The 23,977-nt window shown below is 42.4% G+C and overlaps 1 protein-coding gene across 4 annotated transcripts in view; it reads left to right on the top strand.

Moving 5' to 3' along the window:
* Positions 1 to 23,977, top strand: part of LEF1 (lymphoid enhancer binding factor 1) — a 136,473-nt gene that overhangs the window by 88,619 nt on the left and 23,877 nt on the right. For 2 of the 4 annotated variants that reach the window (XM_006778891.2, XM_006778892.2), the window contains exons 4-6: positions 13,638 to 13,770; positions 20,642 to 20,732; positions 22,374 to 22,457. In XM_006778891.2, the coding sequence (XP_006778954.1) occupies positions 13,638 to 13,770; positions 20,642 to 20,732; positions 22,374 to 22,457 (308 nt within the window). The remainder of the gene's footprint in view (positions 1 to 13,637; positions 13,771 to 20,641; positions 20,733 to 22,373; positions 22,458 to 23,977) is intronic. The other 2 variants (XM_006778894.2, XM_006778893.2) reach the window with 1 other exon arrangement.

Consider the following 23,977-nt stretch of genomic DNA (forward strand, 5'->3'; position numbering starts at 1 on the left):
ATGAGGCAGATGCACTTCATAGTTTAGTTTCAATAGGAAATTGTTAGGTTTAAGTCTCTTGTCTTTGTCCCTATGGAATTTTGCCCCATAAATTTACAGTTTGAACATATAAATGACTCCTCCACACTTGCCATCTGGGTAGCTGTTGTATTTCCCTGGCCTTGACTCCCATGAAGGCTCTAGCCACCCCCCTCCACCCTTACTGGAGAGCTAGAGTCATCTAGCTTCTTGGAGCCCCAAACAGTCTTCCTTTCCCATTGAATATTCTGACTGCCATGGGGAGAAGATCTTCCCACTTTCTGAAACTAACTGGGTAACAGAGGGTGCTGCTGTGGTAAAAGACTTCCCTTTCCTTCAAAATTGCATCCCTGGGCAGTGGTAGAGCCTTTTTAGCCAACGTGTACCCAGATCACCGGTCTGCTCAGGCCTGATGGCTGACGAGGTTCAGGGAGAACTGAAATTTGCTCACCCCACAGCAGCACCCTCTCTCGGAGATCCAGGAGTTGCCTCCTCCTGTCCATCCTATTGCGGGTTGTCATTCTACAGCCCGGCCCCTGGGCCTGCTGTCTCTGCGCTGAGCTCTCTGGCTCCTGGCGTGTCACTCACCTTCACTGCCTTGTTTACTTTCTTTTCCAGGGACCTACACAAGTAGTACTTTCAAGAAGCTGACTAAACTCCCAGGCATCCTATATAATAAAGAGCTAAAATGCAAATGGTCGTTGCACCCTCACGTTGGGGCCGAGGAACCTGAGGCTGTGCCCCCAGCCCCGGCACCAGGACCGGGGGACCTGAGACCGTGCCCCCCTGGTCTTTTACTAATTTTCTTTCATCTCTGACACTTCTATTATAGAGAAAGGGCCAATAGCAATATTAAAATATTTCCTCTAATTCAATCCCTTTTAATGTGCATGAATTTTTTGCACCGGGCCGCTAGTTCATAATAATGAAAGATTATGCAGTGATGTCCAAGTATTTCTCTCTTGGAACAGGGCAGAAATTTTTAATCTGATGTCCCTCTTCTCTCCTGTGAACGCACAACCTCCACCCCTATCCACCGATGTGTGGTTGTATTTGTGTATAGAAACATTTGTACACAACTATAGGAAAAGTTGAGGGACCACTGGGATCTTGTTCTACCCCATGTCCTTCCCACTACAATTTTACAAACACATGCACCCCGTGGAACCCCGTGCCTCTGCAGCCAGGAGTCCAGCAGGCTCCTGGTCCTTCCTGCCTCCTTAGGGTCTGGCCACCTGGCTTTCACCTACGGTCCATCCCTTCACTGGACTTTCTGGACTTGTAATATTTTCCCACTAGCACTTGTTTGGGGCTTTGGTTTGTTTATCTTGAGTGACTCTAGTTCTTTCTTTTAATTTTCAAAGAATAGTCTTAACACAGACAAAAGAATCTTTAACTTCAAAGAAAATGCAGCACCCAGAGGATTAGAGGTGGTCTGTAAGTGTTGTGAGATCAATGAGATAATAGGATTGAGTATTGTTACGTAATTAGAAGTCATTCTCCCTTTTACTCTGATCTTCTCTCAACTTCAACCTTAACCCCAGTTCCTCTATTTATAGACTCCAGTTACTAGAAAGTGGGGGGTTTCTTTTGGCTCCCAGATTGAGTTATTCCCCTTTGCAGCCATTCTTTTCAGCAGTTCACAGTGAAAAGTCGATCTCTTTGGGATAAAACAGATCTGTATTTAACCCAAGTTCAACCATTTATAGGCTAGCTTGTATGACCTGGGACAACACTTAACCTTTCTAACTTTCAGTTTGTTTCCTTATTTGATAATGGGGGAATACATTTGATCACAAATATGAAAGCGTCATTTGTTCTTAGAATATAGTAAGTATTCAAGGAATTGTCTCTTCTCTTGTCTTTCTCGCTCAAGTATCCAGGTTCCAAGTTAATGTTTTTGAATATATTTTTATTGGTTTTTTTTTTTTGGAAAGAAAGGGAGAGGGCGAGAGAGATAGAAACATCAATGATGACAGATAATCATTGATTGGCTGCCTCCTGCACACCCCCACTAGGGATAGAGCCCACAACCCAGGCATGTGCCCTGATCAGGAATCAAACCGTGACTTCCTGGTTTACAGGTCAACACTCAACCACTGAGCCACACTGGCCAGGCCAGGTTCCAGATTTTAACTATTGTGACCTGTACTTCCTCTCTTTTCAATTAATTGCCTTTCTTTGATTTATTTCCCTTCTACCATATTTACTTCCTACAGCATTTAGTGCATTATTAATGATGAATGAATATTAAGACAATTATATTACTCTTTAGTTACTTCAAGGATCAGATAATTAAGTTAAAACTTAAGGTTAGGCATAATCTTGTAACAGATGAGTTGCACTTAAATATAAAATAATGATTTTTCTAAAATTTTCTTAAAAGGCAAATGATTGGCCATAATCTAACATGTTGGTTGTTAATGTTGGAAAGAAAGCCAAAGCTTTTTTAAAATTTTCCTCAAAATAAATTGATCTGGACCCTTTAACTCTTTTTAGAGATTGCCCTTTCCATTTCTTCAGCCATGACCTGCAGTTAACTTTGAACATTCCCTGTGCGCCTGCGTACTTAGTAGCTCTCCCCGAAGTCCTTGAAGAGGGGGTGGGTGGGGGAAAGGAGGGAGATGTGCTAATCCTGACTCTTCCCTTCCCCTCTAAACTGCAAGTAACTCCTGTCAACTGTGATATGTGAGGACACACTCTTGACTTTGTAGCCCCTGGATAAAAGGAAGAAAAAACCCACAAAACTTAACCTCAGAACTTTATAGTATAATCAGAATAACTATAACACCAAATACTAATGTCCGCAGTGGCACTTCATTTTTATCTGCTAAAGATAAGTTGGTTTATCTTTTGTACGGGAGAGGAAAAAAATAGAGAAAGGTAAGTGGGTTATCTTTGTCCTAACAGACGGTGGCAGGCCTTGCAGCGACCCGAGCTTATCGTGGCTGCCCTCTCCCCCCTCACTGTTGACTTTTGCAAAGGGAGATTAGGGGGCAGGCCTGACGCAGTCACATGAGCCCTTAAAAAGCAGAGAGGTTTCTCCACTGGTCATAGAAGAGGAAGTCGGAGATTGAGAACAGGAAGCCTTCCAAACCAGCACCGTTGCCTCTGTGAGATGGAGGCGGCTCCTTGTCAGGGAATAGGAGTGGCCCCACCTCATGACCAGCAAGGAAATGGGGGGACAAATCAACAGGGGCTAGGAGATCAAGAGTGTGTTCCGCACGCATGCTACTAACAGCCAGAGTGAGCCTGCAGAGCCTCCAGGCAGGAACCAGCCGGCCGGGGACCTTGGGATAGATACCCTGGGCAGAGACCCGGTCACACCACACGGTGCTGGAAGCCTGCTCACGGGATCTTTGAGATAGTAAACTCTGATGCATTAAGCTGACAATAAGTGTGTGGTCATTTTTATGCAGCAACAGAAAATACTAGAACCATCCCCTGGTTTCCTGATAAGGGTATGAATTCTTTCTTGAAAGGAATTGACTTCTTAGTGTTGAAAGCCTCATTTGGGCAATTAGTCCTAAGCAGTAGATATTAGATATTGCATGTTGCCCAGACCTGCCCTAGATGCTTGGGGATAGTTACCGAGGCATGACCTCTATCTGCTGGGAGAAAACAGAGGCACAAGCAGATAGTAACGGTACAGTGTGGTCAGTGCATAGAGTCGTGTCCAAGGGCTGTGAGTACAGGGCAGATGTGAGTGGACAGGTGGAGTGGGCACTGAAGGGTGCAGATCCATATTCCTGGCGATTGTATGCAAGAATCCTTTGGAAGAAAATAATTCAAACTCTAATAAAAGAACCCAAGTCCAGGGTTCACACTGACTTAAAGGAGTTTTAAGATTTTAAATATCATTTAAAAGGATGTGGTATCTATTTTTCTTTGATTTTCAGATTTCTCTTGATTTGTACATTAGAATACTACGAAATAAGGTGTGTGTGGGGGGGAGATAACAACCTAGTACATCACAAAAACATTTCATTTTTGTAACCCATAAATCAATTTCTTTCTAAATTCAACATAACTGAAATATTATTTTTCACTTTATTAGCTTGGCTCATCTGCAATCAACAACTATTTATGTTCTATTACTTTATTATGGGCATCAGTTCTTAAGAGTATGGTCTGTGGACCGCTGGAGCTCCCTGAGGTAGGGGGTCCACAAGGTCAGAACTATTCTCATGGTAACACGAACAGTTACTTGCTTTTTCACTGTATTGACATTTGCAGTGATGGTGCAAAGCAATGATGGGTAAAAGAGCTGCTGCCTTGGCCCAAATGGTACTAGTAGTCACTGAATTCTGCACCATAGCACCCTCCCAGGAAAAAGAACATGCCAGTGTCACTTCAGAATATCCTTGATGAAGCAGTAAAAATTATTAGTGTTATTGAACCTTCACCTTTGAATGCATTAGAATATCCTTGATGAAGCAGTAAAATTAGTGTTATTGAACCTTCACCTTTGAATGCATAACTGACAAACTATGGTTTCATAGTTTGTTTGTACTTGGCAGATATTGTCTCACAAATGAGCAGAGGTTCTCTTATCAATGAAAACAACAATTGGCAGCATTTGTTGCTAGTGATAAAATTTGAGCTTTCAAGGAAAAATTAGAATTTTAGAAATTTGTGTCCACTGCTTGATAGCTTCTTAAATTCTTAAATCTTTTCTGATTAGATCAGCGATGATATAAATATAAATGCAATTTTTATAATGTATAATGAAATATGTCAACTCATTGAGCCAATATTTCCAGATAACTAATGCATAATGTTACAAATGATACATGGGTAAATTCATAGGGCAAGACAGATCAATGGATGTTAATGTAAGAGTAGGAAAAGTATATTGATATGGTTTTTGATTCAACATGGCACTGAAAAAACTATTAAAATAAATCTTTCCTTTCCAACAACATATCTGTGTGAGGTCAGACTTTTTTTCATATATTTCAACCAAAATAACATCAAAGCAGAGACCTGAATTCACATGAAAGCAGATACAAGAACCCTGTTGTCTTCATTAAACCAGATGCTAAAAAGATTTGTGAAAACTGTAAAAGTAAATGCCACTCTTCTTATTTAACGCTTTTGCTTCAAAACGGTCATTTTTCATAGAAATATTTTTATATTAACATGTAATGGGCTTGTAATTTTTAAATAACGTAATAAATACTTTTAAATTTATTTTAATTTCGAATATGATAAGTATTTATAAATAAACCAACACAAACAAAAGCTCATCGGAATCCTCAAAGATTTTAAGAGTATTTTAAGGTATGCTGAAAACAAAAACATTTGAGAATTTCTGTTGTAAGAGATATTTTTTAAATGACTACACATAGATTGTATTATCTATTAAATTATAATCTAACAGAAGAAGTAAAGCCAGCACGTAGAAAACCTATGTATATATGAATCCATAGCAAATTCTAAACCAGAAAGTTACGTGTTTTTTAGCCCCTAGAGTGCCGGGGAGCGCGATCGCGCTCCTCCTGTCTTTCACCAAAAGTGCCGGGAGCACTATCAAAGCTTCGAAATGGTGTCCAGTTCTAAGTCTGCTTTTATTAGTGATGATGATATTGCTAAATATGTCAATGTAGTAAAGGTTTCCTTAAGTTTTTGAATATGTAACTTCATTTACTTGCGATTCATAATTTTTTTCCTAAACTGATGTAAAATCAGCAAAAATGCCTTGGCTATTTTAGCATAGTTCCTAGGATATTGGTTGGCACTCAAAGGGTTAAGATTTCAAGTGTGCCACTTACAGTGAATCTTAAAGGGTGGGAGGGGTTTCTACAAGCAATGATGAGAGGAAAATATTGAGATCACAGACACTTTAGACTAAAAGTACGTTGGCAGAATAAGGAAGGGGGAGTTTGGTGGGGAATTCACCTGAAAGAAAGCATATTTCTAATTCTAAAACTTACTTTGTCTTAGAGACAAATTATTTGAATTTTGGGAAACAGAGTAATTTATTTATTTGGCTCTATTTTTCTTTTCTCTTTCCTTTATTCCTCAAGTACTATTGAACATATATTATGTGCTAGGACCCTAATAAGAGGCTTTATTTGAATTGCTCATTAATCTTCAGTTTAATCCTGTGAAGTATTATGTCACCCATTTTATGAATGAGGAAACTGAATTCTGAAAATTCAGTGAATTACCTAGAAACTAGGCATTTAAATGTTTGGGATTTGAACTGTACCTCCAGTGTCCATGTATTTAAATATTAAGTGATTTTATTACTCTCTCTCCCACTTGGATGACAGGAATAGCTGTTTTTAATTCTGTAGGGGTACAAGCTATAGATTTCGGAGTCAAATCCTGTCTATGCTACTTAACGTCCTGTGTGGTCTTATATAAATTATTTATGTCTCAGAACCTTGGTTTTCCCAATGGACATAAGACACTGGGGAATAGGGGAGGCTAGGGGACTGTCTAAGGCGGGGGGAAATATGGACACATATGTAATACCCTTTGTAATAAAAAATTTAAAAAAATAAAATATTTACGATCAAAAAAGAAAAAGAACCTTGGTTTTCTTCTCTATAAAACAGAAATCTTAACACCTAGCTTATGGATGATTTCAGGATTAAATGAGGTACTGTATGGAGATCGTCACTTTATAGAGAACTGGGAAAATTGTCGGTGGGCCACTACAGACAGATGCCACTAGCAGTCTGTCTATAGTCCTGCTAGTGGCATCGGTCTTCCCCAAGTGGTCAGTTGTTCTGTCCAGGCACTTTCTGGCAGCAGAGCCCATGGCAGGCCACACTCACTGGCAGGATGGTTTGGAACAGAGGTGGAGAGAGGAGCAGTGTAGGGAGCAGTGTGGGGCGGGACAAGCAGGGACTTGGTACCAAACCATGCCAGCACAAGTCGTCTGTCGACTAGTTATTACTGAGCTGTGTGTCCAAAAGGACTCAGCCTTCTCACCTATAAATACAAGGGCACTGCCCACTTATGTGGACGAGTGCCAGAGGATACAAAGACACGGCCATTAGGACGGGCACTTACTGTGTATCCGTCCATATTCCTCCCTTTCCCTGTGACATGTTCCTCCCCCTTTAGGAGAGCATCCCAGGTGTCCGATGATGGGACACCTTTGCCTCCAGAGTTGGACTCATGGAATATTTGTCCCTTGTGAACTTTGCGACTTTACCAGTTTCTGCTCAGGCAGTCTTCCGAGCCCAGTGCCCCATCATTATCTGAAAAGAGCTACTGCATCTCAAGCAGCAGTGATCTTCGATTCGAAAGCCACGTCAGATCTGAATCAGGTGTTGCGCTTTGGTGGGTCTGAGGAAAGGCTTCCAGCGCCAAATGTTACTTTTGAGGTCTAGTTGGTGCAAGGATCGTTGCATCCTTTCGGAGTAAATCAGATCTGCTCCTCTTTGTGGGAAGGCTTAGGAAGCCCGGATTCTCATAGGAGGAGGGAAGGCACAGTGTGAAATTCCAGCTTCTACTGTACCAGCACCAGACTTTCTAAGAGTGTAATAAAACGTTGAATTTCACCATAACGACTGAGGCCAGATGAACTCCCGCATTCCAACAGGTTGGTGGAGCGTTAATATGCCCCTGGATTCGGTGATGGCCAGGAGGACTCTGGGTGAAAAGTACAGCCAGTTGAAATGGTACTCAGGGCCTTATGCACAGTTGGGTCCTATGCTGCGGGTTTAGTTGGAACCCAGAGATGTGCAAAATGGGGACTAGCCACCAGGCCCGCAGGTTTTTCCCCAATTATCCCACTTACCAGCAGGCCCACGCCTTCGCCAGGAGGGAGCTGAGCCACTTTTTTGTCCTTTCCAGAAAGAACCGCATCCTCAGAGACCGGGAGCTTTCATGCCCGTGGGGGAGTGGTCACTTCTGGGAATGCTGCTGAGGGCGACTCTCAGGATCCCCAAGTGGCACCCACTTTGTGTGGGTATTCTGTCTGTGATGCCCAAGAGGCCGATATATGCAGGGAGCAGCCTGGGTGGCAACCACACAGCTGCCAGGAATGCTTTCCAGCTGTGGAGAGAGGGTTGCAGTGGCTTTTCTGCAGGCCTGACCGCTTCTGCTGAGGTGCCTCTTGGTCCGAGGTGATTCCTGTGCCTGGGACAGAGACCACCCAGTCCTTTCATGGTTGCGCATCCTGTTCGGTGTGGCCCCGATGGTCAGTGCAGTGCCCGAGGTTTTATGAACTTGGCGCTCCTGGGAGGCCGCGTGCTGTTCTGGTAGTGAATGTGGCCCTTGGGAAAGTTGCTCACCTTCTATGCCTCAGTTTACCTGTCTCCAAGGTGTGGTGTTAGTTGCTATAATAATGATGTGCTTTGTGGGTAGGATGGCCTGATGGTGGGATCTTGAATTTGGGAAGGGATTGCGGGCTTCCTGCTGAAGCAAGAGCTCTTTAGTTGCTCGCTGGCAGCACATCAAAGGGCCTGTTTTTATGAAATGGTCTGTGCAGAGTAGAACAGTCCTTTTATGGGCTGGTACTAGACCATGTGTGGAGGTGTGAGGGGAAGGGTAGTTTTTCCACTGATGTTTGTAAGATCATTTAATTTATTTTTTTATGCTGAATGTGTGGGGCAGAGTAGGTGGGAGAGCTACCTTCTGGAGTCCACCTTTGGTGTTCTGCACTCCTTTCCTCCCGGTACCCACTCTCTCCATCTTTTTTTTTTTCCTTTACACACCCAACCCATCACCTGCTTGAGATAAAAGAATGTGTAGTCTAGTTGGAATCAAAAGATCAGGGTGTGTGGCCTGACTGTGCTGCTTACTGCCATGTGAGCTTAGACCTGAGTGCTTCCACCTCTGAGCGGCCACATCTCATAAAGGTGGGGTAATTGTGCCTGCTGTCACCGGGGAAATGAAACAGGACAAGCATTGGGAGCTCCTGGAGCTTCTGCACTGGGAGCTAAAACTCACCTGACTGTACCTGTGAGTGAAAAAGAAAGCCGTCTGTCCTTTCTCCCTTCCTTGCAGGGACATGTGTGGGAGTCAGGGGCCAGAGTGTCTATTGAGTGAGATCCTAGGTGCGCAGAGTAGGAGCTAACAGGGTGGTCCCCACTGTCTTGAGTGACCAAGGTTTCCACTCTCGTGGTATCCCCAGTGACCCTGTGTTACTGGAGTTGTGTAGTGAGCAGCCCTGCGTTGTCATAAGTGCTGAAAGCAGGCATGGCTTGCTCACTCATTCCCTGGTGACCTCCGTTTCCTGTTTTAGGAAATAGAATCTTAGACTATTTAGTTTTAAACGGTTGGTTTCTTATAGTGTTAGCATAATACAAAGGCATATACCAGTAACTACTATACTCTCTTATCACCACGTTTCTTTTAATCATAGTATTCGATGTCACCACGTTTCTTTTAATCATAGTATTTGATGTCATCCTCTGAGATTTTACTCGTTGTCTTGTTTACATATTTGTCCATTATCTCCAGTCCCCGTGCTCCCCCCCACAGACCCCCGCAGGCCCCTAGAAAGGAGGCTGCACAAGAACAGCAGCCTCATCTGTGTTGGCCATCAGTGCTCACATCACATTGGCACCTTTCAGGTGCTTAAATACACGCATAGGCCCACATATCCCTGTGCAAACTGCACATTATAATGTAGTTACATAAAGTTGCCTGTAAAGACTAGGTAGTCACTCGGTTATTCCTCCTCCTTTCCCTTTGCCCCACCCAAGATGCACCACATTGTTATTTGGAGATCTGAGGCTAGAATTAAGAATGGTTATATTGTCTGTAAAACTTACTCAGAGTGGCTGTACCTGGGCTCTTGCCTTGTGCGTGCACAGTATCAAAGGACAGTCCCTCGTGCTCTCAGGGGAAGCCCACTGTTTAGGGCCGAGGACACTTGACCATGATGTGTAGTGTAGTTTGGTCCTGTTTCTATGCCCAGTGGAGGTGGTCAGCAGGAGCCATGTATAAAACTTAGAATTGTGCTTACACCTATTATTGAGATTTCGTATTGCTTTCATTATTTGGCCACAAAAATGGACGTAATCCTCGTTGGCTGTAACACACTACTAGTACGCTAGCCATCTTGCAAAATATAAGACAAGGCCAGAGCTTAAATTAAAATCCCTGGCTTCTTATCTCTTTCCCACAGGAAAGCAAATCTGTGTTGAAAACCGTAAAATTAAGAGGAGAGCAAGGATAGCATAATTTAGTAAAAATTCATGGCACCGAATTCTGAGCTATATGACTGGAGGGATAGGTCAGACGTTAAGGAGATGCTGCCTGCTAATGCAAGTTCCTTAAGATGATGCTATGGAAATAAGAAAGGCATGCAAAAGACATATGTGTTTTCAGAAGATTTCTGCAATGCTTATTCTTTTTAACTACTTTAAGAAAGTGTCTTTGTAGATTGTTTGGCAACTATACTTAGGAGACTTTTGAAATGAAAATCAAAGCTCTTATTCTAAAGTATAGTTGACCTATATTTGTTTTAGCATTTGGGTGTTGAGATTTTTGTCTCCATTTGAAAAAGGGTTTATAACAATATCCTCCTATCTCCGCACCCACCATCCCATCACCCCCTCCCTCCTCTAAACTCTAAATTCCTTGTATTTAAGAAGCTCATCATTGTGTTTGGCAGACTGCATCATTAACACTTGAAAAGCATTGGGACATTTTTTTAACCTTTTACACATTTATATGCATAGATGTCTGTGCTGAGGTGTGCAGAGAAAAGGCATGCGGCTTTGATAATGGTGCTCTATTTAATAAATGCCAAGGGCTATACGAGCAATGCAAGTTCTGCCATTAGAGAGGAGCTGATAATTATAAAACAGGGAAAATCATATCATTGTCTGAAAAAGGGTGATTTCTTCCCCCCTTGCGTTTTCTCCTTCATATGTTTCTTTTGGGTGGAGGTTATAATGATAGGGTATAGAAAATTACTATTACTGGCTGTAAAGAGAATTTAGTGTTACTAGGATAATTGCTCCTACTTTTCCTGAGGGTAGACCTTTTTGCTGGAGCCACTTACTTTTTATACCTAATTTGTAAAAAACATCAAACACAAAATTATGCGTATCATAGTGCCGCCACCATACACAGGTGTGTTAACAGGGCCCGAAACCAGTCGGATATAGATCTACATTATAGGCAGTTTATACTGTGCAGGGCAGTTTTCAGGCACTTTCCCAGATTTTTAAATACAGAGATTTGCTTTTGGAGAAATGGATTTCAGATGCATTTTAATCTATAGTACAGTAAAAATCTCATGAATTCAAAGTATTGATGGTAAGGCATGTCTGAAGTAGTGAATTAGTTAATAGTCAAGATTCATTATATCTTATTCCTCCTAACTTCACAAGTTACTCATTAATGTATGCAGTTACAGATCTTTGTGACACTGGTTTAATTAGTCTATGTGTTTAAAAGGCCGGAAGGATTTTGTATGTATATAATTGTGTCAAGTTTACTGTCTTTTGAGACGAGGAGGTGTAAAGCTTCTGAAAAATCTATCTCCTTAATCAGGTTAAACTGCCCCAGTCTTGTTTATATTACTGATTTCCTTAGTGCACTTTCTTGAGGGGGCAAGGAGTTTATCAAACTACTAGAGGCCCAGCGCACGAATTCGTGCACAGGTACACTCCCTAGCCTGGCCTGCAACCAGGGTCATCTTCCCCAGCTGCCTGCAGCCAGCCCCACCCCCATTGGGGTTCGCCTTCTGTGTGTGGGGCAACCAGTGGGGTCAGGGCCTTGGCCTGGTGCCGCCCACATCATCCCCCTCCCCGCCAGCTCCCCATTCACCATCAGGCAATCGGAGCCTGCCGGCCGGGGAAAGGGACTAAGAGGTAGTCAGTGCACCTCACAGTGTCTGGTCCAGCGGTCATTCTGGTTATTCCACTGTTAGGGTCAATTTGCATATTACCCTTTTATTATATAGGATAACCAAACAAAAGGATCTCAGATTTCAAATTGATGAAGTCCAAATAAATAACCTCTACCTTCAAAAAAATGTTATGTAGCTTTGGGCTTCCAATTTAAATAAATTTATTTTTAAACAGATACAAGACAAAATATATAAAATGTTAACAATTTAAAGTGCATTTAAACTCAAGCTATATTTCACATTATGCATTTAAACTCAAGATTGGAAATTCCTTTTATTAATTAAGACGTCTAGAAACTAGAGAATATGAAGATGAACTGAGTAAGCCTAAAGCATAATGGATAGCCAGGTTTGATTGACAAAGCTATAACACATTAAAATGGTATAACATGATTCTTAGAGATGTACAATTATAGAATCATAAATTCTATAAACCAATGGAATATCAGTACAGCAAATTCATATTTATTGGGTTGTTTGAAATTTTGCCCTTCAAATTAGCAGTATTTATTCATTTACTTGTTCATTGAACAGTTTTTTACTGAGTGCCTTTTTAAAAAATATATATTTTTTATTGATTTTTTTTTACAGAGAGGAAGGGGGAGGGGTAGAGAGTTAGAAACATCAATGATAGAGAAACATCGATTCAGCTGCCTCCTGCACACTCCCTACTGGGATGTGCCTGCAACCTAGGTACATGCCCTTGACAGGAATCAAACCTGGGACCCTTCAGTCCCCAGGCTGATGCTCTATCCTCTGAGCCAAACTGATCAGGGCCTGAGTGCCTTTTTTTTTTTAATATATTTTATTGATTTTTTACAGAGAGGAAGGGAGAGAGATAGATAGTCAGAAACATCGATGAGAGAGAAACATTGATCAGCTGCCTCCTGCACGTCCCCCACCGGGGATGTGGCCGCAACCCAGGTACATGCCCCTGACCGGAATCGAACCCGGGACCTTTCGGTCCGCAGGCCGACGCTCTATCCACTGAGCCAAACCGGTTTCGGCAACTGAGTGCCTTTTTATTGGCAGACATGTGTAATGAATAAAGAGCTTATAAAGCATTCATAACTTTTGCTCCATAACTCATTGTTGAAATCAACCTGAAGAGATCATTTAAAAGGGAATGTAAATGGGTATGTACAGGATTCATGTCATCTATACTAATAATAGAGGAATATGCAAATTGTCTGGGATGCTGTCACAGTAACAGAAACGACCAGCAGGCTGCATGGGGCGACCAGGCCAGCAGGGGGGTTAGTGAGGGATGACCAAATGACTGAACAGCAGGCTTTGTGGGGCGACCAAGCCAGCAGGAGGGGCAGTTGGGGTTGACCAGGCCAGCAGGGGGGCCAGTTAGGGGCAATCAGGCTGCCAGGCAGAGGTGGTTAGGGGTGATGAGGCAAGCAGGAAGGTGAGCAGTTAGGAGCCAGTGATCCCGGATTGTGAGAGGGTGCAGGCTGAGCTGAGGGAACCCCCCTGCCCCACACGAATTTCATGCACCAGGCCTCTAGTATGGAACAATAGCAATCAATCTAAATCTCCATAGGAAAGCTGGTTAAATAACTGATAGTTTCCTAGTGGACTAGTCAGACACAAGGAGTATTTAACATGGACAGATTCTGAAGGTCTAAGTGGGTACAGCAGATGATTTCAGCTGTCCAGGTCTGCAGAGGATTCTTAGATTGTGTTGATGCTTAGTTACTACTATTGTGTGGCTTTTTCTCTGGGAGAGGAGACAGGAGCTGGGCATCCATTGTTAACTGTTGACCTTGTGGTTACTTTGCAGTCGAATAAAGTGCCCGTGGTGCAGCCATCCCATGCGGTTCATCCTCTCACCCCCCTCATCACTTACAGCGACGAGCACTTTTCTCCAGGAACACACCCGTCACACATCCCATCAGATGTCAACTCCAAACAAGGTGAGAGCCCTGCCCTCCCAGGTCTTTTTCAGTTACGGAGGAGCCGTGTCACATCAGCCTGGGGAACCTTACTCCGTGGGGGACCTTTGCTCTCTGTCACTGGGGGATCAAAATGGATTTTTAGGAGACAAGAATAATTTTTTTGATAGCCATTTTTAAAAACCCAAAAGAATTTGTTGTTGCTTCTTTTATTTTTCAGGACAAAAAAAAATGAAGAAGAACCTAGAAGGGTTATTTTCAAAGTGACAGCTCTGAAAATCTAGGCTTCACAATATAGACCAATATGATATACAAATATATTAAACATCCAGTCCGGTGCCTTCTGCAGTTGCTCATTATTTCAGCATGTACTAGGAGTGATGGTAGTGTTAAAAGTTAGAGCCCTAGCCAGTTTGGATCAGTGGATAGAGCGTCAGCCTGCGGACAAAGGGTCCCGGGTTTGATTCTGGTCAAGGGCATGCCCGGGTTGTGGGCTCAATCCCAAGTAGAGGGTGTGCAGGAGGCAGCCAATCAATGATTCTCTCTCATCACTGATGTCTGTCTGTCTGTCTCTCTCTCTCTCTCTCTCTCTCACTCTCTCCCTCTCTCCCTCTTCCCTTCCCCCCTCCCTTTTTTCCTCTCTGGAATCAATAAAATATATTTGTTTAAAAAAGAAAAGTTAGAAAAGGGACAAAGTAGGAGATTTTTACTTTCAAATATTATCTTTTTGAGCCTTTAGTGATTTCTTTTAGTTTCAGCAATATACCTGTTAGGCTTTATCCTCTTTTTATTATTTACCAGCACCAACTTAGACATAAATAATAAAGTACAAAACCATAACATGAATCTTACTTGCTTCTCTACATTATTGCCAAATTCCACCCTGTATCACTTACAGAAAAGCACACAGCATAGAGGTCTGAAAAATGGGAGCGCCAGTGGGGGCGGGTGCGTGGCTGTGGACACAGAACTCAGGGCCTGGTCTCCCAGCCTGCGGGTCTCACAGTTGAGAGCAAACTTTGAGGTTGAATTTGTTCCTGGGTGGCCTGTGCGCTTTCCATGTCCGCCCACACTTGGCCTTCAACAGAATCGTTAGGGTTCGAAATAAAAGGTCCCACATACCTGAAAGTAATATAATGTTGACCGTCAACTATAATTGAAAAGTGAGAGAGAGAGAAATAAATATCCTGTAAAACCAAGTGAAGGCAGAGAACAGACAGGTGAAAATGTTGCCATCTTGAGCACCTCACCCTTTTGTCCAGCCCTCTCTTTGATCTGTAGCGGAAACATTAAGTTTGTAAAAAAGAGTGCAGTTCAGGGGCCAGGAGTTTTGTTGTTGTTTTTCATCACTGTGAGCACTTCTAGGTTAAATACGTAATGCTTTCATGTCCTTCCCTGGTTAAAATAGGCAACTTATTTGAGGACTTAGTTACTATTGGACTTTGACTTGAGTGGAGCCCGTACCTTTACTTACAGGAAGTAAGAATCACCCATGCAGAGGTGTCCCGGTTTGCCTCTGTTTAGTCATTTCCAGTCCTTTCTCTACTTCCTGTTTTCAGGGACCTCCAAGAACAAGAAACAGCAAGGACAGGTCTATGGATTTACGGTGAGAACGGCAACGAAGGCATTTTAGGAAGAAGGCCAAGTTTCAGAGGGAAGGTCACGAGTATGACCTAGGTTGTGGAGAGTTTGAGATAATCTGAGGGGAGACACGAGGTAGGCAGTTTAAACATCCCAGTCCCAGGGCAGGGCCTGAGCCAGAGACACACACCTGGGAGACACTGAGATGTAGGTGACAGTGAAAGGCAATTGGAAAAACTCAAACAAGCCATACACAGAAAGAAGCCAGCAGTGGGTTTTACTAAGTTTTTAACTATTTAGTTAACAGTTACATGGTGCTTCCTAGGTCCTAGCTAGCCCCTGTTCTAAGCACGTCAAAATGAACGTGTTTAAAAGAATAACATATATCCGTTTAGTAGCTTTTCTCCTTAAGAATTCTAGGACAGTTCAGTTTTTAAAAAAGACAAGTTTATGACCAGCTATCAATTACATTTCTATTTTATCTTCTGTTCCCATCACTTACTGCTTTGTTTTGTCTTACTAATTATAATTATAGCTTTGCTTCTCAAACTTTTCTCTTTTTAACAAACTCCAGAACTAGAGAAGGCCCAGTGGGCATGACCTAAAGTTGTCTGCTTACAGTTTCTTTGAAAAGTTGTGTCATTTTCTCATTCTACTCCATATACTCTTTGTGTTGCTTTTAATGTAAAGATCCTCTTTCTGGTTACTCTTTGTCCTGGTCTTCATGTATCTCAGTGGATATGTAAACTTTGGTTTGAAAAGGATGAATTTACATGATTTTGAGTTATATTATTCATTTGAGACTACATTCTCACCAAAATATAAGTTAAAAACCTCAGTAGGTTTTTTGCTTTTCCTTCTTTTCTCTTCTTCTGTCTGCCTTTTGGCTTTATCATGTAACTCAACTAGTTAGAACGTGGTGCTGAGACCAGAATCACTAATTTCAAAGTCCCCAGGAAGCTGGTTAGCTTTATTTAAAAACAAAACAAAACAAAAAAAAACACCTGAAAATCAAAAGAAGTGTCACGTGCATATTCTAATTCTAGATATAACCATCGAATAAATTAACCTGTTCGTCAGCAGAACTCCTTCTCATTCATAAGAAAATAACAGGTTGATTTCCCACTCGGAAGCGTTACAGCATTTACCAGGCGACTGAAAAATACACAGGGGTACTTGGAGGTCCAGGATAAACCCATTTATTTTCAGATGTTTCACAGGTACTAGCTCAGTGACTCAGGGGGCAGTTCTCCAAATCCTGAGTAAGCTAATATAGAGGAAGCTTTCTCTTTATACCCTTTGGTTTCCTTGTTTTCTATCTGTTTCCTAACTACAGGCTTTCGTGGTGGGCTTGCACAGCCCCTCCTGAGTCAGATAGAATGGGGAAGTTGGGTTGTATCTAAATGCCTGGTCTGGGTGGTGCCTGTGACCTCCCCTGTAGCTAAGCTGCTGCATTCTTTGTTTATGACGCCTTTATAAACTGGGAGTAATTAGGAAAACAGGTCCCGCTAGACCAGATTGTGGGAGAAAGGGGCAGTGACTTAATTATAGGCTATCAAAAATGTGCATTAGGTTACTGGCACAGAGTCAGATGGCTAGCCCCCCAAAAATGTCTTATTTCCCCCATCAGAAGCACAGTAGTTTGTACCTTTCTGTCAGTATGTTAGTGTGTGGAGTTGTGTGCAGGTGTAGAAACAGGAAAGGAAGATAACAACAATCATTTTGTTCTACTCATTATTTCTGGTAAAAATATTAAAAGGAAAGAGCTTTTAGGAAATGCTGGGTCTATTTGTATCTACTTATGAATACCTTTCTATTCATTGTGTCCTATTAAATAAACCAAAACATATCACTTACACTGTGTGCCAGGCACTTTTCTGTATTGCATATATTAATGCATTTATTCTTCACACAACCCAATATTCTGTTTTTATTCTGATTTTACAGAATAATGAATCACTTTCTCAAAGATAGGTAGTTGAGTGGCAAAGTTAATAAATCCATATAGTCTGACTCCAAAATAATTTTATCCATATTTATTAAAGTTACTTGTAAAAGCTTAAAAATGTTTAAGGTCATGCCGTGTATAGCCTGCAGCACACAGTAAGCATTCAGTGACTACCAGTTAAATGAATGATATGAAGTCAGCAGTTGGTACAGGGTCACGCACTTCAAGGAATCTTTAGAAGCAGGATCTTAAAACAACACTAACCTATTTAGAAAACACAGATCCATTTTCTGCTCATGTAGTGACCTAAGTCCCATCATGTACTTATGTACCTGCAAAATGGTTGATAATGTTGACCCAACATGGGGAATGGGTCTGTTTAAATCAGCGGTTCTCAACCTGTGGGTCGCGACCCCTTTGGGGGTCGAACAACCCTTTCACAGAAGTCACCTAGGACCATCGGAAAACACATATAGAATTACATATTGTTTTTGTGATTAATCACTATGCCTTAATTATCTTCAATTTGTAACAATGAAAATACATCCTGCATATCAGATATTTACATTACGATTCATAACAGTAGCAAAATTACAGTTATGAAGTAGCAACGAAAATAATTTTATGGTTGGGGGTCACCACAACATGAGGAACTGTGTTAAAGGGTCGCGGCATTAGGAAGGTTGAGAGCCACTGGTTTAAACACTTTTTTTTTTTCACTTGTTCATTTGTTCAGTCACTCAAAAGTATTTATTGAGAATCTCCTGTGGAGACAACCCTGGTTTGATACATTGATTGGCAAAACATGGTTTCTTTTTTCCCACGCTCGATTTAAACTCATGCAGGAAATCATTTGCACAAACTAACTATAAAACAAAATGAACAACATCTTTAGTACCACGTTAAAAGTACAAATAAAATCTTGTAGATTCAAAGAAGAAAGAGATTTTTCAGAGCTGTCAAAGTTAGAGAATATTCCATGGGAGAGGTGTATTTTGAAATATGAGTAGAATTTTAATAGAAACAGTCAAAAGACTAGCATGGGAAGTGGCATACAGCAGGTGCTAAGTAAATGTCAGTGTTCTCCTTTCTCCTTCAGAGCAGTAAAATGAAGTCCAACTAGTGTGTAGATTGTTCTGCTGAACGGCACCTACGCAGAATCACTGACGTGTTCTCCGCACACTCAGAACGTGGACCGGTGTGGCCGCAGAGTTTTAACTTGTCTGCTGAGAGGCATGTGATTGCAAGCAAGTTACTTCTCTGTGTCTCAGTCAGAAGAGCCCAGGACAAACCGTTACTTTGTGTGTGCCCAAACAGTCACTTCCACTCTCTAACCAAAGGGATTAAAGTAGATAATTCCATAGTCTCTCACCTCTAACCCTGAATTTCAAGTTCATATTTTCACAAATTCCTTCTTGATTGGTCTGGTTTTTCTTTTCAAAATTGAGCAATCCCCCTGCAGACCCTGAGGATTGGAGAGGTATTGAATCTCAGGTGAGGGTGGAGGCCAGTGGAGACACTCCCATGATTCTGATATGCCTTAGGGTCACCCCTGCTGCTCAAACCTCCCCTGACCCAAGAAGACAATCCAGAGTATGAAATTGGGGGGCGGGGGGGTCTGCTGTGACCAAAAGAAGCAGTACCTGTACACAAAAAAAGGAGATTTGAAAAACATTTTTTCAAAAACAGCAAAACACAAGATGATCATGTAAAAGCATGTAAACTCTCTATTGAAGGAGAGATTAAAGACCTTTCTCCATCCCACCTACTTTCTGTAAGAATTGAGAAATAGTTTGTCCTAACTTCAAAGTCAAATTAATATCAACTGCGAAGGCAACACTTCTTAAGTTATTCCCATATGTTGAAGGCCTTCAGCATCTTTTAAAATTCAAATGAAACTCATAATCAATTTGAACAGTAAAAAAGCAGAATATGTAAAGAGCATCTCCATGTGCTCACCCAGTTCCACACTCTGGCCAATCAATATATTTACAACCCCTGAGTGCATCCTCTAAGTCTTCAACCTGGGAGTGTGGGTTTCTATACAGAAATGACATGAAGTCAGACTAGCTGTATAAGAAAACAGTTGTGGCCCTTTTCTATTCAGAATCACTCATTTTCCCCCCAAATACACTGAATCTAAGTTTAAAATATTTTGCATTTTTATAAATGTGTCTTAACCCTTCTTTTCTGTACCCAAGGTAAGATATAAACAAAGAGATGTCATTTGGGACTAGGATTAGGTATAATCTGTAGGCAGTTTTTACAGTTATAGGCCAGTATGAGCTCCAGGGAGTCCGAGCTCAAGAAACAATTTGGTGGCACTCTCATTTTCTATGGGACACAACTAATCCCGAGCAGCTTGACCTTGGAGCCCAGAGGACTCAACTTGATGAAGAGCTTAGTTGGAGCTGAAGTGGCAGAGACCAAATGAATCATATCAAGTGTGACCATTATGGGGCTGCAGATGATTCCTAATTAATCTTTGATTCTCTGAGGTATCACATTTCCCAAATCTGTGTGTCCATAAGGGAGCCAATACAAATATGAAAGTGGCAATTTACCTAATCCTTGAGCACCAGGCAGGCCATCTACTTATGAAGGCCTGTCATTTTCTATTCTACACAAAAAATAATTGTCTACCATTTTCTTAACTAAAGAGAAATGTGGGCAAACTAAATAATTTAAAAGTCTTATTTTGATGGCTTCTATTAGCAGTATATTTACTATTTCAGGAATCCCTCAAGATGAACTATTTTATGATTTTTTAAAATATATTTTTATTGATTTCAGAGGGAAAGGAGAGGGATAGAAAGATAGAAACATCTATATATAGAAAAGGCTACTCTGCAAAGTGTCCCCTCGGGAGTTCGACCGGGAGACTGGGAGTTCAATTGCTCGCTATGATGTGCGCTGACCACCAGTGGGTGGTGCAGAATGAAGGAAGGCCCCAGCCGGCAGCTGCAAGACCCCAATCGGCCCTGATCACCGACCAGGCCTAGGGACCCTACCTGTGCACAAATTTCATGCACCAGGCCTCTAGTCAATGATGAGACAGAATCACCACAAGCTGCCTCCTGTATGCCCCCCACTGGGATAGAGCCCACAACCTGGGCTTGTGCCCCTGACCAGGAATCTGTGACCTGTTTCATAGGTTGACATTCAACCACTGAGCCAAGCAGGCCGGACAAGATGTACTCTTTTAAAACCTGTTTTCTCACATGTTGAAATCTTGAGAAGAGATACCAAACTGACTTCTGTTAAGAAGCGATGGCATAAAGCATTTCATTGCCTTTCCATTGCCATAAGAGTCAAATGTCCTGCAAATCTGAGCACTCTCTACCTCTCCATTCTTTTTAATAGGCATGTCCAGACCGCCTCCTGCTCCCGAGATCCCTACCTTCTACCCGCTGTCTCCGGGTGGAGTCGGGCAGATTACCCCACCGCTTGGCTGGTAAGATCCCCCCCTGCGAACGTCAGCCAGGCATTTGAACATGTTCAACTTCCCACTCATAGCAGTCAGCTTGATGAATGATAACACTTGTGGAGTTGAGGAAATTTTAAAACAGCAAGCAAGGTGCTAGCTTTATTTCATTTCAGTTTAAAAGATTGAAAAAACATACAGACATTGAAATCAATTGAACCCGTTTGCTTATATGCATAGAAAATGACTGTAGCATTTACTTTGAAGCCTATAGTTTTATGGATTCAATTTGTGGTTTGGGGCATGTGCTATGCCTGTACAAAGTGCTCGGTGTGGTTTTCTTTTCTGTTTTTTTTTTTTATGAAAACATATATTTGAAGAAAACAGACACATTGAATATCTATATACTATCTTTGCTTATAAATGGCAAGTGAGGTAAATGACAAACAGGGAGAAATTTAAAAATACAAAAACATCTTTTGAATTTTAATGTAAGCTCCAGCTTGAGTTCAGAAAAGCAAAAAAACCCCTAATGTTTGGACTTTTTATTTTCCAGAATTCAATTGCTCTTTGTTATTTATAAAAAATCTTTAACTGCTGCCTTGAAAGTTTTCTAAATTGTAAAGGTAAAGGAAAAAAAATATATCTTAGGAAGAAGGTTTTTTTTTTCTATAGTGTAGCTTATGTTTATCATTTCATTGTGAGCACACATCTTTTCCCCACTCCCACTACATCCCTTCTCCATTCCTGCCCTCCCCACAGCACTCCATGGAAACAGTGCTCCAACTTTGGCAAAAGTTTTCTCTCCTTTCTTCAGCGGGTTCTCTGTCCCTCGAGCCCCCAGGTCATTGCCCCGTCTCCCTACCTTGACATCCTTACATTATCTCTTCTTCAGCAAGAAGGGGTTATCCTGCCATGGAAATTCCCACTTACTCTGTAGTACTAGCCCTCTCATCAGTAACTGTTTGCATTTAATTGATTATGTGTACTTGTTCAGTCCTACACAGTCATTCTGTCAGAACTTAGCTACTTAGGGGCAATAATCCTGTGCTGCCTTGTGTCGGTGGCAGCTGGAAATAAAGACTGTGTAAGTGGAGAGTGTGAGATGTGGGAAAACTGGGAGAGATGGACTTGTCAGAGTGCGGGAAGATAATTCCAGTGAATTGCTTTCCAGTGGGGGGGGGGGGGGGGGGGTCTGGGGGGGGGGGGGGGGGTAGTGCAGTGGCTTTAAAATACTCATTTTTATATAAATATGAAGTTGTATTTCTTGTTTTTTCTAAAATTGTCAAAGATTCTGATGGAGAATCCACTAACATTCTCTGAAAGGATTATTTCACCATCCTCAGGTTTCTGTTATAGTTAATAAGCATTTGTCACATGCCCACTTTGTTCAAAGCATGAATGGGGTTGGAAGAGGGGAAGGGATAAAAGACAGGTAATTCATGGACTAGTTTGTTTTTCACGTTGAAGGTGGGAGCTTTTCTTCAAGGCAAAAGATACTTTATTGGGTGGAGGGTAAGGAAGGGAAGCAGTTGGATAACCGAAGAAATGCCATGGTCTGTAATAAAATTCCTATTTGAATGCCTCCCTCTTCTCTCCTCCTCAAACTCTGACTGCTGGTTGGTTACTCATGTTTTGTCATTGATGGGCTCCTTTCTTCTGTGACCTCAGGCAAGGTCAGCCTGTATATCCCATCACGGGAGGATTCAGGCAGCCCTACCCATCCTCACTGTCAGTCGACACTTCCATGTCCAGGTAGGTAGAGGTGGAAACTGGGCACCCAGGACGAGCTGCTCTTCTGCGCTTGCATCTTGCGCGCCTCTGCTTGCCTCTGGTCGGTCGGCTCGGAGGGTGCGTAGCTGAGCCCCGCGTCTGTCTGCGCAGTGTGCCTGGCTCCCACACTAGGTGTCCCAGAGATTCCTGGGTAGGAGCCCGACTCTGCGCCCCAATAGCCAGCACCAGCCACACCCGCGGGGCGGGGGGGGTGGGGAGGGCACTCGGCCACGCGGGAGACTGTGCCTCCAGAAGACCCCGGTGCCACCCGGCAGCAGGATGTGAAATGTCCCCAAAGTGGGGGTGTGGTAAGGGGGGGGAGGAGATAAAGACGGGTTTGGTTTGAGTTCCATCCTTGACTTTCTCTGAGGAAAGTTGTATCCATCCGTTTCATGTGACAGTGTTGGAAAATGCCCAGAGAGCCCAGAGCCTCCTGGACCACGGCTGTCAGAAGAGCCCCCGCTCAGCCTGGCGGAGGCCGGCCCTAGTGTGTGAATCAGGCCCTGTGGGGACGCGGTGCCCGCGCAGCTCCGGCGCCCGCCCCCTGCTCTGCGGGACGCTTGCTTCTGGACCGGATGGCTCTGTGCCTGTGCTTGGTGTACACACCCGTGCGGGTGGCATCTGTTCCGTGTGGCTTTCCCGGGGAGCGTGGTCCTGCCGGAAGCCAAGCTTTGGGGCTCCTCACTGGTCATGAATCTTTACTTTTTATGTAGGTATGAAATTCGCAGTTTGTGTGGTGAATTTCAGCTTTTTGAAAAAACATTATTTTTACCAACAAATTGTAAATCCAGCTCGTTGGAAGGGGATGAAATTAATATCCTTCCCCCCCAGCCCCCCAAATATATTTTTACACTTTTTAACACTGTAAGAACTATCTGGTGACAGGAGTTTCTCCCAGGCAGCATGTATTTTTGCAAATGGTGCATTTAGCAAAGCATTATTATTTGATCAACTATTTGTGTTTTTACCATGCCGCCTTCATTTTTTTAAAAAAATGTTTCTGAAATATTACATATCCAAGCAGAGTTCCTTCTTTCCTTCCCAGATGAAGGAGTACATTGTACCGGCTGTGATGAAAGACCTGGAATGTTGTTCTTGCTGAATTGTTTACTTTAAAACAGTTTAAAAAGCAAAGATTTCTAAAGCAGACGCAACTTTATCCAACGTGCTTGTTGAAAGTAGCCTTTATTTATTTTATTTGTCTTGCATGGCAGTTTCCCTCCTTTGTGTTGGATGGTGGTGGATATTTTAAGATGTTTTTACACTCTGCAAGCATACTCGGGGGAAAGCCTTTGTTTAGCGTGTGTAGTTTTTGCCTTGATGTAGAACTGTATGTGTTCTTCCCTTTGATTAAACCCTTCCCTCCATTATGTTACCAGTTTTCCAAAGGTGAGATCTCTGACACATTCTTTCTGTGTAGAAAATTACTCCAGATGACAAGGGCAACCTTATTAAACTGGGGACTGAAAAATACCTTCCTGTCCCTGATTCTCTCAGTTGTT

This window comes from Myotis davidii, unplaced genomic scaffold (assembly GCF_000327345.1).
Source record: "Myotis davidii unplaced genomic scaffold, ASM32734v1 scaffold967, whole genome shotgun sequence".
Lineage (NCBI taxonomy): Eukaryota > Metazoa > Chordata > Mammalia > Chiroptera > Vespertilionidae > Myotis > Myotis davidii.